The sequence below is a fragment of the Pituophis catenifer genome, unplaced genomic scaffold, assembly GCF_029215685.1.
Source record: "Pituophis catenifer annectens isolate HBS135680 unplaced genomic scaffold, rPitCat1.0.hap2 SCAF_3, whole genome shotgun sequence".
In the NCBI taxonomy this organism is placed as follows: Eukaryota; Metazoa; Chordata; class Lepidosauria; order Squamata; family Colubridae; genus Pituophis; species Pituophis catenifer.
In genome coordinates, this window is record NW_027256883.1 from 182,243,435 (window position 1) to 182,257,131 (window position 13,697).

General features: G+C 36.2%; 2 protein-coding genes across 6 annotated transcripts in view; one reads left to right on the forward strand and one right to left on the reverse strand.

The window, feature by feature from the left end:
• Positions 1-10,538, forward strand: part of ACSS2 (acyl-CoA synthetase short chain family member 2) — a 63,340-nt gene extending 52,802 nt beyond the window's left edge. For 2 of the 3 annotated variants that reach the window (XM_070941655.1, XM_070941656.1), the window contains 6 exons: positions 644-724; positions 1,966-2,074; positions 4,824-4,892; positions 5,935-6,111; positions 7,941-8,015; positions 8,612-10,538. In XM_070941655.1, coding sequence (XP_070797756.1) covers positions 644-724; positions 1,966-2,074; positions 4,824-4,892; positions 5,935-6,111; positions 7,941-8,015; positions 8,612-8,739 — 639 coding nt within the window. In that variant the 3' untranslated portion in view covers positions 8,740-10,538. The remainder of the gene's footprint in view (positions 1-643; positions 725-1,965; positions 2,075-4,823; positions 4,893-5,934; positions 6,112-7,940; positions 8,016-8,611) is intronic. The other variant, XM_070941657.1, reaches the window with a different exon arrangement.
• A 2,116-nt stretch (positions 10,539-12,654) lies between these two features.
• The window catches only part of GSS (glutathione synthetase), a 49,663-nt gene continuing 48,620 nt past the window's right edge, over positions 12,655-13,697 (reverse strand). For all 3 annotated transcript variants that reach the window (XM_070939937.1, XM_070939936.1, XM_070939938.1), the window contains exon 13: positions 12,655-13,235. In XM_070939937.1, coding sequence (XP_070796038.1) covers positions 13,112-13,235 — 124 coding nt within the window. In that variant the 3' untranslated portion in view covers positions 12,655-13,111. The remainder of the gene's footprint in view (positions 13,236-13,697) is intronic.

Here is a 13,697-nt window from a genome sequence, read left to right on the forward strand (position 1 = left end):
TCTTTACCCATGTGGTCAGTTGACCATAAGTGGATTGGTTGCTGGTTTTCTCATTTGCCATAGCATGTTAGTCTCATGTTTTATTTGTTTCTTGGTCCTTTCGTTGTATAGTTTTTAAATTTTGTTGGCCACCCATGGCCACATTTGCAAAATGACTAGTCATATAAATCAATTAAGTGAATGAGTATTCTTTAAAGAAAAAAGGTTTAATTCTTGAAATCCAACCTGAAATCTGAACTTAATGCTAAAGCTACAGAAGTTTTTAAAAAAGAAATCCTTGGAAATCTGTTTATATAATTGCACAGGTAGACTGTAAACCATCTATAGTTTGGTGTATTTGGTGTTTCCAGCTCTCTTTTCTGTAGCAAACTTCTGCAAGACTCAAGCACCCAGTTTTCTCTTTAAACTCCCTTCAACCACATTTTTTTAAAAAAAGACTGAATATCTTTAATTCACCTGTTTCGGCTACACATTCCAGCAATCTCCTTTGCAGCCTCCAGATTGAACAAGGTTGCCATTCCTATTGTATAAAGAATTGGGGATGTCTTCAGTTCTGGGTTGAAGTTCCTTTCAAGTCTACCTGCCAACTTTCCGTATATTTAGATTTGATCTTTAAAATCTTTCTAAAAATATTTCTGGACAGACTTTTCCTTTCTTTGGAGTGGTCCCTGCAGTGTTGGATGAATCCGGGGAAGAGTTAGAAGGAGAAGCTGAAGGTTATTTGGTAAGAGAACATTATGATGATGGATAGCATGATTTAATCACTATATGGAGTTTCATGGCTCAAATTCCAAGTTAATGACAAGTTTTGCCTGGACTGTTTGTGCTTAACTCAGTTTCCTTACTGCATTTTTGAGATCCTGAATGGATGCTGATGAGAGAACTCTACGTTTGGTTCTGTTTTTTTAAAAAAATACATGTTATAAGTAGACATGCAATGAAGACTGTTTTGCTTCAAATTGTCCCTCATAAACTTCTGTATTTTCCCATTTATCAGGATTAGTAACTGTTTAATTAGGATAAACTATGGGAAGATTTCAGTGAGGAAATAAGTATAGAAGACATTGCCTCTTCTTCTGGTGTTTGAGCACAGCTTTTATTTAAACATACTAATCAATAATAATCCATCCACTTATGGGATTCTATACCACAGATATTTTGGCTCTGTTCAGCAGTTTTGAGGGAGAGTTGGGGAAGTTCAGATTGCTTTCTAAAAGTGGACACAGTACACTTTGTCTACTTATCTTGGGGTAATTTGCATGGCTTTTTACCCATACTTTTTATCAGGAGTAGGAGATAATGGATATGCCTGCAGAATAGACTGGTGCCCAGTAGCTGAAAAATAACAGGGTGAGGTTGGAGGACAAAGTTGCTTGGGAGCTATCCAGCTTATCCAGCCTCTGGGTCTGATTACCACATTTCTGTTTATCTGATATGATATCATTTTGTTTCTGAAGTTAGTTATTAGTTTGAGTTTGGAGCAGACTAGTCCTTATTGTTTGTATTACTATTTATTCATTATGCTATCACCTAAAATTATAAAGTAATACATTTCTAAATATCAGGTGGGGACAATATGAAACTTTTCAAGGCCTATCACTGCTACGTTCCTGAACAGTGAAATATTTGTCAGTATATCACATTGTTTTGTTTGTTTTAATTCTGTGCTTTGACATCAAGCAGAGCTCTGTCCAAGTGCTTTCTTAATATGATGACATGTAGTTGGAAACTTGGGCTATTCTTTTTATCATACCAAAAATATGGTATGTGGAACAAACTACAGTTGTGTGGATCACGGACAATGCTAAAACATTAACTATGATTTTCAACCCAACTGTTTGGGTTCATATATAGTACTACATCTGAATCATATAAATCACATTATACAGTACTTTGTATTTTGCTTGAACTTAGCCAGTGAAGTTTTCTACTTTCCTCACATTTCTCACCTATAATCATCTTTAGGTTTTTAAGCAACCCTGGCCTGGAATAATGCGCACAGTGTACAAAAACCACCAGCGGTTTGAGGCAACCTACTTCCAAAAGTTTCCTGGTTATTATGTGACTGGGGATGGTAAGTCTTCACAAAGAAACTTTGACTCAAAAATATTATCTTATGAAACTTACTTCCTGTTTAATTTGGAAATATTTAAACATGTTAGAAGTTCTCATAAATGTTCTTTTCTACTATGACCTCATCAGTTTCCAGCAGTTACAACTGAATTCTTCTAAAGTAGAACTCTTTTATAGATAGACTAGACTAGACTAGACTAGACTAGACTAGACTAGACTAGACTAGACTAGACTAGACTAGACTAGACTAGAATAGAATAGAATAGAATAGAATAGAATAGAATAGAATAGAATAGAATAACAGAGTTGGAAGGGACCTTGGAGGTCTTCTAGTCCAACCCCCTGCCCAGGCAGAAAACCCTACACCACTTCAGACAAATGGTTATCCAACATCTTCTTAAAAATTTCCAGTGTTGGAGTATTCACAACTTCTGCAGGCAAGTTGTTCCACTTATTAATTGTTCTAACTGTCAGGAAATTTCTCCTTAGTTCAACGTTGCTTCTCTCCTTGATTAGTTTCCACCCATTGCTTCTTGTTCTACTCTCAGGTGCTTTGAAGAATAGTTTGACTCCCTCTTCTTTGTGGCAACCCCTGAGATATTGGAACACTGCTGTCATGTCTCCCTAGTTCTTCTTTTCATTAAACTAGACATACCCAGTTCCTGCAACCGTTCTTCATATGTTTTAGCCTCCAGTCACCTAATCATCTTTGATGCTCTTCTTTGCACTCTTTCTAGAGTCTCAACATCTTTTTTACATTGTGGCTACCAAAACTGAATACAATATTCCAAGTGTGGTCTTACCAAGGCATTATAAAGTGGTATTAACAGTTCACGTGATCTTGATTCTATCCCTCTATTTATGCAGCCCAGAACTGTGTTGGCTTTTTTGGCAGCTGCTGCACACTGCTGGCTCATATCTAAATGGTTGTCCACTAGGACTCCAAGATCCTTTTCACAGTTACTACTATTGAGCAAGGTACCACATATATGGTACCTATGCATTTTGTTTTTCTTCCCTAAATGTAGAACCTTACTTTTTTCACTGTTGTATTTCATTTTGTTAAAGCCAGTGTTCAAGTCTGTCAAGATCCTTCTGTATCTTGAGCCTATCTTCTAGAGTGTTGACTATTCCCGCCAGCTTGGTGTCATCTGCAAATTTGATGAGTTCCCCATCTATCCCCTCGTCCAAGTCATTGACAAAGATGTTGAAGAGTACTGGGCCTAAAACAGAGCCTTGGGGTACTCCACTGCATACTTCCCTCCATGTAGATGCAGTTCCATTGAGGACTACATGTTGAGTGCGGTCTCAGCTTTTTAAAGATACTATTCACAGCCCTGAAATGAAGCACATTTTCTCATGCATGCAATCACTTGACTAGTTTTTCAAGTTTCTTCAAGCAGAGTTCCCAGCCTTTCCCCTCATAATCTTTACTGTTTCACCTCTCACACTCCTGGTGAGATCCTCTTGGGTAGGCTTCCATAATCCACTCCTTGATAAAGCTTATTAGAAAAGCCAAGAAATACTGAATGTGAATACTAATTCCAGAAGATAATACACGGTGTAAATTAAAGTTAATAAATTATTTGAATAGTAAATGACAGAAAGGAAAAAGAAAAATATCATGAATCATGCAGACTTTACTTAGTGGCTACTATTTTGGGTAGCAGTACACCTACAATCAATATTACACACACACACACACACACACACACACACACACACACAAATGCACAGTCTCTAACTAGTGGCAATTAGAACTTTAGTTTCAAAGACACAATTCAGCTCAACCCATGAAATAACCAAAGGAGTTTAAATCTCAGATGTTTTTTTTTTAGAATTTGATTTTCCCAAGCTCTGGAGATTAAATAGTATGAATGATTTAGGTTTGATTATAAATTCTTCTGGGTCTGAACCAGAGGTAAAATCTAAAATTTGTTACTACCAGTTCTGTGGGCGTGGCCAACTTTTTTTTTTTTTTTTTACTTTTAAAAGCATTTTTTTCTACAACCTTAAGAGGTTGTAGAAAAAAATGCTTTTAGAAGCCTCTGATGATCAGGCAAGTTAGCTGGGATCGCCAGAGGCTTTTACAGGCATTTTTCCCCTACAACCTCTTTGGCTGAAGAGGTTGCAGAAAAAAAATGCTTTTAGAAGCCTCTGACGATCAGGCAAATCAGCTGGGATCGCCAGAGGCTTTTATAGGTATTTTTTTTGCTACAACCTCTTTGGCTGAAGAGGTTGCAGAAAAAAATGCTTTTAGAAGTCTCTGACGATCAGGCAAGTCAGCTGGGATCGCCCGAGGCTTTTAAAGGCATTTTTTTTTCTTACAACCTCTTCGGCCGAAGGGGTTGCAGAAAAAAATGCTTTGAAAAGCCTCTGACAATCCCAGCTGAGCCTCGCGATCATCAGAGGCTTCTTATTTTTACTTTTAAAAACATTTTTAAAAGAGGTTGTAGAAACAATGCTTTTAAAAGTAAAAAAGAGCAGCTTCTGATGATCGCGCGACTCAGCTGGTCATGGGGGGGGGTGCGCAGGGATTTTTGCTACCGGTTCTTCGAACCACCCACCGCCATCATTACCAGATCAGGCGATCCGGTCCGAACCGGGAGCATTTCACCCCTGGTCTGAACCTCTTGGGCTGGGATTTCTTCACGTTCATTACAGACCCAAGTATAAGGGCTGAAAAATTGAGGGGCAAAGATTGAGAGAAACTTAAAGTCTACAGGCCTTTAATTTTGTCACTCTTCCAGGCTGCAAGAGAGATAAAGATGGTTATTACTGGATCACAGGTCGAATTGATGACATGCTGAATGTTTCTGGTAAGAGCCAAATTCTGTGGAAGGATAAAAGCTTGCTTGTACAATTCTCTTGTTGACATAATAAGATTTTTAACATCTTTAGACCTTGGTCTTGGTCTTCACCCCAAAGATGATGCATTTTTTTTCAAATAAGAAAGAAGAAATGTGTTTGGAACTGTGCTTGGTCATTTTTGGAGAATACAACCCATGATAAAGGAAAAAAATATCTAGTATTCACCCTTTGTCCTACCAGAAAAACTAAATCAGGACATGAACAAATTTAAGTAATTTCATGTTGCTAGTTTTAATGGGACATCAGCCAGCCTTTAGAAAATTAAAATGGCAAGAAATAAATGCTTATGTCCTTAAAATTGTTTCTGTGCTTTTACCAAAGGAAAAGTGAACCAATAAAGAGCTTTTTTTATCTACATATCTACAGCACACAACTATACATTGGCTGTAGCATTATTTGTACATATTTTATATATTTAGATTTATATCCTAATATTATTTGAGATATTTTTTATTTCCTCTTAAGAAGCTTAAAGGTTATCCTTTATTTGTACCTCACAAATACAAATATGAAGAAAACTGGCATATAATATATTAAAATTATAATTATACAATTAATATTACATATTTTAAAATAAAATCCTAGCAAGCATGCCATGCATCAAGAAGCTATGGATTATCTTAATGGCAGACTATTAAATACGGTTGGGAGAAATGGAAGCCTTAAGTGCCTACTAATATTACTAACTTTTATTGGGTACTGTACAACTATAAATTCTCATTCTCTATAAAATTGGCTTTTCTAAACTTTTTTATATCAACATTTTGTAATCTCAAATTTTATTTTTCAACTTTTACAGTATGATTTTTTCCTAAGAATAAAGAAATGAAATCAAATGAATTATTTAAAAAAATGTGACCAGCTTTATGCTTTACATTCTGATCTTTAGCTTGATTCAAAAATATATTGGTTTTTTTATAAAAAGAAAAGAATGGTGGGGCAAAACCAATTTTAGAAAAACCCTGTTTCTTTTTCTTTTTCTTTTTGCAGGGCATTTACTGAGCACAGCGGAGGTTGAATCGGCACTTGTGGAGCATGCTTCTATCTCGGAGGCAGCCGTAGTTAGCCACCCACACCCTGTGAAGGGAGAATGCCTCTACTGTTTTGTGACTCTGAAGGATGGACATGATTTCACAAACAAACTGATAGATGAGCTGAAGAAACAAGGTAATTGTATTGGCTAATGTCAGAGAAGCATGCTGAAAATTGTACATCAATCCAGATAGACTTTTAAAAAAACTATTAGATTGTAGGAAATAGGACCCAGGGATCCTGAATATAGAATGTAGGAAGCAGGAATGAGCAATTTGTGGTCCTCCAGATCTTGCAGAAATTAACTTGCAGCAGCCCCAGTCAAAATGGGGTTGGTAATGGGGAAGGTTGGGATTTATATTCTATGGGAAGACTACAGTATGCCCATCTTTGTATTCAAATCTGTCTGAGTGTAATCTAGTTAGATTACTACCATGTTTCCCTGAAAATAAGACCCTGTCTTATATTTTTTTGAACCCTGAAATAACCGCTTGGCCTTATTGCCATGCACTCAAAAACCCGATTGTGCTTATTATCAGGGGATGTCTTATTTTGGGGAAAACAGTGTAGAGTTTATCCTGGTTAAACATAATTGTCTCAAATCTAGCAATTCCAGATTTTTCAAGGCTGCAGGTTCCTAGCCAGCATGGCCAAATTTGGAGTTTTGCCAGAATTCTGGATCCCAGGCTTGAAAAAAACTGCATCAGTTTATTAAAAGAATAAATTGAATATTACATGGGACCTTTGATATGTACAGTAAATTATGCAATCTCAGTCTGATATTTTATGGAATCAAATGTCTTCCCCATTAGTGGAACTGATACAGCATCAACATGTATAGCAAAAGGGAAGTCCTGTAATGGATGTAGTGGTCTCTATCCCATGATTACACATGAACTTTGTTGTGGCTTTTCTGGGAAAAATCCCTGTCTATCAGAATGCCTTGTTCCTCAGTCTGGCTGAAAGAGTACTTTTCAAATCAAAAGGACACCTTTTGGTTCTGTCAAAATTAAGTTTAGTCCTTGCCTTTCAAGATATGCCCTTGCTGCCAACTGGCATCCACTTTCAGTACTCAAGAGCACACTGTACACCCATGAACACGGTGGGAATTCTGCAAAAATGTGTACATAGCGACTCTCCAACTGTCAGCAAGTAAAGAATGCATTGGCACACTTCGTGTTTATCTGGCCCAGGCCTTTTACATAATTCTGCTATTTCTTAATATGCAGAGAGAATTGCTAACATTTATTTTTCTTACAATAATCTTTTAGGGATAAGTAACGACTGAGTAGTCCCTTTCCAGTTAAAAATAACTTCTGAAAAATCCTTGTGCCTTTTGAAAGCATTTTAATGGGGAAGATTTTCCTAGGAAATACTTTTGCAGTTGGATTACTAAGATTTTTAATCTTGCATTTGTAAGATTGTGAGAGTGGGAGTATCCAAGATCATTCTGTTCATATAGGAAGAGGCTTGACCAGGGCTCCAGGGGAATCAACAGATGCAAACACCTCCACCTCCCAATTTCTATACAACACATAGGGATTCCATAACATACATAATTATAGTTGTAATGGGAGCAAATATGTATAACTCAGAGGTAGCATGTTGCCTTGCTTGAGTTTTTTGAACTTGGTTTTTGGGTTATAAGAAAAATAATTCTAATATTTAAGCGGCTGCCACAAAGAAGCCAAGCAACATGCCACCTCTGAATTACATATATTTGCTCCCATTATAACTATAATAATGTAGGTTATGAAATCCTTATGTGTTGTATAGAAGAGTATGTATCATCCTCTAGTGGCAGATTGCAATTCTGAGACTGAACATATCTAAATAGAGACAAGACCCCAATTATCAGCCATTGGATAGAAGAGGTCAAATGATTTTTCTGAACATGACTTTAAAAAAAATATACTCAGTTTTTTTGTACATAGGAACTAAAACAGTCGTTTTCTTATTTGCAGTAAGAGAAAAGATTGGTCCTATTGCAACTCCAGATTATATCCAGAATGCTCCTGGCCTGCCCAAAACCCGCTCAGGTATGCTTTGATTTTGATACCTGTTACCGTATGTTGCAGGCTCTTGCTAGTTACTAAATGCTATATTTGTTGTTGTGCTTCAGAAATCAATGTGAGAATTTAAGTCTTTAGAAATTAATGGTTAACTAATTTGTAAGTATACAGCTTGTAAATTAGACAATCATTTTATTTACACACATATACACTTACTGAACTAAAGGCACATATATTACAAGCTATGTGTAGGTGTGTATATTCATTATAGGTATATCTTTTTACAACAGTGATTATTCTTTTGGCAAAACGTATTTGTACAAGGCCCAAAAAAATTCAAACATTGGTATCTCAGTTTAGAATCTCATTATTTTAAGATCCAGGGTCCCTAGGTGTATCCATTATGTGTCAGATTTGATTTGTGAATGTATTTTAATTGTCCAGAATCCTACATTTTGCAAAGCTGCATAAATCTTACTGTTTTGCAAATCATTTGACTTCAGCTTCTTTGCATGACAGGTTTAGATTTAGGGCCACATCAATTATTATCTGTACAGGATTAATAATTCCCTCATTTTTTTCTCATAATCAAAGCTAACTTAAATACTGTACTTTCTTTGTAGGTAAAATTATGCGGCGGGTATTAAGGAAGATTGCAAAAAATGACCGGGAATTGGGCGATACCTCAACAGTGGCAGATCCGGCAGTTATAAACCATCTTTTCAGTAACAGGTGTGAGACAATAATGTAGCAGGGCTATCCTACTAAAACAGCAGAAATTCAAGAATTTGATGAGAATATGGCCCCTGAGAGACAATGACTTGAGATGGGAAATTGCCGTGTGCTGCTCTGAATAGAAGATCCTGAAGAGAAGACAAACTGGTGCTCCAACATCCAGTCCTTTCGTGTTGTAAATCTAGCTTTGTGCCTCTAGCACTGTTTGTTATTTTAAAGTCCAATACTCCACATATGAAATTTCAGCCTCAGTCACCCAATATTTCAATTATTTTTATTTTTACACTTAATATGCTATAATTGATGGAGCTTAGAACATGCAGATACTGGTATGAAGAGGCTTTCCTCCTGAGCTGTAGTTATGAGCCTTTAAAAGGCTTGAGAACTAATAGATTAAGCAGTAATCCTCATGTTGAGGCAGTATTACTGAAATACATATTTTAACACTTAAGCATTTGTTTTAACAAAAATTATCCTGAGTACCCCAGCTGCACAGCATAGGAAATGAGACATTTTAAAGAAAACTGTCAAATATGAAGCTGTGTAAAATTATTTTTCCAGTGTTCTCTCTGTTGAAATGTAGACTGGAAAGGATTATTATACTTCTTTGTTCCCCCAAAGGAATAACACTTATCTACAGATTCTAATTTTCAAAAATGCTTGTGTGTTTGAATGCACACATTTGAATTTTTGCAGTATATTGTTCCATGATGGATGCAACTTCAGCTGTTCTAGTCATTAAAGCTGTGCTGTATGCCTAGATATTCTGTAGAGGGAGGTGCTCCTTTTTTTTTTTTTTGGCTAGAAATATTTGGTGCAATGTCAATGCCAGTTGAATCTGGGGAGATATAGCTAATATTTTCATTAACCAATGAGCAGCAGATGCTATAAATATTAAAGGAAGTCATTGTGTGATCAGCTTGTGTTTCACAATCACATAAAGGAAATGAATAAATAAATATATTCAGAGATTCTGGACTGTTGGAATGTGTCTGGTTACACTGAGGAAATGTCTTCCAGATATACTTAAATGTTCTCAAATTGATCCTGCTTTCTCCATGTCATCATTGTGTAGATCATGTGTATGACCAAAGTCAAGCTGCTGCATTTATGAAAGACAAAAAAAAAAAAAAAAAAGCCACCACACAGCAGAGACACATTTTATTCAGTTAGATGACTTTACTCATAGTTCATTAATCTGGCTTCTTCTTGAAATTAGGGTGGTTTCCATTGAAAGAGCAAAGGCAAAATCAAATTTAGTTTTAGATCTGATATGGGTACTTAGATGAGGAAAACACAAACCCTTTAATCCTTGCAGATTAATATATGTATAAGATGGCAAAGGTTTGTTTCAAATTTGCCAAGGCATTACAGTACTTAGTGCTATTCACCTTGGAATGTCTTTGTATTAGAAACGGCTATTTACTATCTGAAACATTTTTTTTTGCCTGTGATAACTATGTTGTTGTATTCCTGAAGATGTCTGCATTATCCATAGAACAACTTACAACTGTATGCCCCTCATACTGTGTATTTGACTACTGTGATCATTGCTTTATCTTTGCTCATGGGTATATTTCTCATTTTTTAATCTGCTGGTGGTAGTCTAAATGTACTTGTGTGTGATCTGCAACATTGATATGCATATAACTATGTTTTACAGCACCGATAGTAGGCCAGTGGCTTACTAAATGCTGTTGATACAAATTCCTCTTATTTTTGGACACAGAATGATATAAATATGGCTGGGAAATGGGAAAAAATGTTTTAATTGGAATAAATTAAAAAGATAAAACTTATAACACAATAATAGTGTGTGTTTTATGTTCCTTGTTTTGAATGATAAACCAGGACACTCTCCTGTTTTGCTTAACGTTTCTGGTATTGTTTCTTCTTTCTGCATTTGTTTATAAATTAGTAAACTTAACCGTTACAGGGTCTACTAGAGGCCCCAACATAACTGGTTCCGTAAAGTAAGACTTCTATTAAACTCTTTACAGATAGTCCTCAACGTACGACCACAATTGAGCCCAAAACCTTTGTTGCTAAGCGAGACAGTTAAGTGAGTTTTGCTCCATTTTATGCTCTTTCTTGCCACAGTTAAGTGAATCACTGCAGTTGTTAATTTAGTAACAGGGTTGTGTAAATCTTGCTTACCCATTGATTTTTCAGAGGGTAGCAAAAGGTGATCACATGACCCCAAGATGCTGCAGCTGTTATATGACTAAAATGCCAAGTGGCTGAATTTTGATCATGTGACCATGGAGATGCTAGAATGGTTGTAACTGTGAAAAATGATCATAAGCCTTTTTTTCAGTGCTGTTGTAACTTTGAACAATCACTAAACAAACTGTTGTAAGTTGAGGACTACCTGTTTTCAATTTGGGACTCATTATTAGGGCTGTACATTGCTTTGGATTCAGAGGCAGACAGGTGATTTGGAGCATGTACCAGCACCTGGCTGCATCTTCCTAAACCAAGTACATCTTTTTCTAGGCACGTGTTGCAGTTGCAGACATCAACCATGCAATCCCAAGAAGAGGTGGCTGCTTTAAAGTATTGCAAAGCTATGTTGTGTAAATGTCCCTGTGCACCACAGCATGTTTTTTCCTTTGAATCCAAATCAATGTATATCCTTCTTGTGGTATCGATTATTACTTGGTTGCAGTAAACTTTTATCAACAAGGGTAGATAAAAGCACATAATAAAATGTGATCCATTGATTTCATTTGCTTCAAGTCTAGTGAATATGTTCTACTAGCTTGCAGTTGAATCTAAATTTTGTAATAAAGCTAAAGAAAAATGCAGATGAACAATCAGTAGCATTTCTTCTGCATTATGGAAGAGTTGAACTGGTGGATTATGAATTTGTCTACTCAAAGCTTCAGATTTGAGGTCCGCTTATCCTTTTTCAAATTGTGGCTATACAAAACTACAGTTTATACTTAGTAAAGCCATACATGGCTATATATTCATACCAAATTGCTGTCTCCCATATATGCTGATGACAGTAATTGGACTCTGCTGGTTTGTTAAAATGTAGGATTTAACATCATAGCATATCAAATATACCATAAAATATTTCCAACTTTACAAATATAATAGTTTGCAATTGGTAAACATGTCAGAACATCATGACACCCCCCCCCCCAAAAAAAAAAAATCAAAACAAAACCCCACTGGTCCTATGCTAGAACTTTAGGAGGAAAAGCGGGGGTGGCAGATACATTATCATTACCAATTATTTTTCAGAATATTTTCCAATCAATATCAAGTATATTATTTAGAAAATTATACTACTGATTCTTAATACTTATGTCCTCATCCCCATCCATTAATTTTCTAAGCCTGTCCTCTAAAATGCATTGAATAAGGCTGTAGTCAAGATATCCATGTGTAAAATGAGATAGTGCTCTTGAACAAAAGAGACATTTATAGAGATGTCATCTTTCTAAAGTGATAAGGTGTGAAAGGCTAAAAAGATAGTATACCGTCAGTGCTATTACAAGAAGAATATTCTGTTTTCTGCAACAAGACAAATTCCATTGTTTCACAGCGTTTGGAAATTTTAGAATCTCAGTTAAAAAACAACCTATATTAACACATATGTTCCTCGCATCAGAAGATCTGATTTCTAAACTTATTACACATTTGCTACCTTTTTCAAGAAATATTGACACATTTTTTTTTGTAACCTCAGTTACTCAGACATGAGATAGCCAGAGCTGATGAGTCTTTCACTACTATTTTTAGCTCAAATTAGTTCTAGCAAGCCTGGCTGCTATAGACATTGCAGGTTAGAGTCGGTTTGAAATAATTTTCTACTAAACACAACTTTCACTTTTTTCTTAGGTTTGTTGCTTTATAAAACACGGATGGGTGCAGGGAATCACTGAAATTGAAATGACTTTATGCTTTTTATTATGTCCCTTTACCCAATGCTATGTTTGTGCATCTTTCAAAAGCACCATAAAAACCAACATGAATACACGATTCTTATTTGTTCTCAGGTCATTTTCAGGCAGAAACAGAGTGAAACAGGAAGTTTCCCAGAAGACTATAATTCTGGAAGAATTTCATTCCTTAATGCTACTTTGAGAAAAATAGAATTACATCTTGAATATGTAGAAAGTTATCGAGAATATTTTCTGCTATCAGAAATCCATATGCTCTTTTAGGAGATGCCTATCAGCCAGTTGACCATGATTGTTAAAAGCACATTAGGTCCGTGAAGTGCATCTTTGACAGAATATTGCAGAAAATTTCAATGTAGGTAATTTAGAGTCCTCTATTTTCTGATAGGACTGCAAATTATTAAAGAGAATTGTTATAAGTTTGATTACGAAGTCTGCTACTTGGCAATCGTGCCTTAAAAATGTGTCCTTTTTTTATATCACATAGGGAGTATCCAAGACAGCTACACCAGCTGCTACTCCACCATCTGCATGTTCCATAGCCTTGGTTCTCAAGAGATGACCCACATGCTTGTTCATTACAAACTTTTGACCATGTCTGCAAGGGGAAAAAAAAGTATATATATAACATTACTCAACCTTTTATCCGTAATCTTGCTAGAGTTCCATTAAACAAAGCTGCTTGATTCTAAGTAGATCATTTGTGTATGTAGACTTCAGAGGTGGGTTTCAGCAGGTTTTGACCAGTTCTGGAGAACCGGTAGCAGAAATTTTGAGTAGTTTGGAGAACCGGTAAATACCACCTCTGACTGGCCCCACCCCCATCTATTCTCTGCCTCCTGAGTCCCAGCTGATCGGGAGGAAATGGGGATTTTGCAGTAACCTTACCCTGGAGTGGGGTGGGAATGGAGATTTTACAGTATCCTTCCCCTGCCACACCCACCAAGCCATGCCACGCCCACAGAACCGGTAGTAAAAATTTTTTGAATCCCACCACTGGTACACTTGCTCAATTCTGCAATGGCAAGCCAAACACTTTATTGTTCTTATAATATCACTG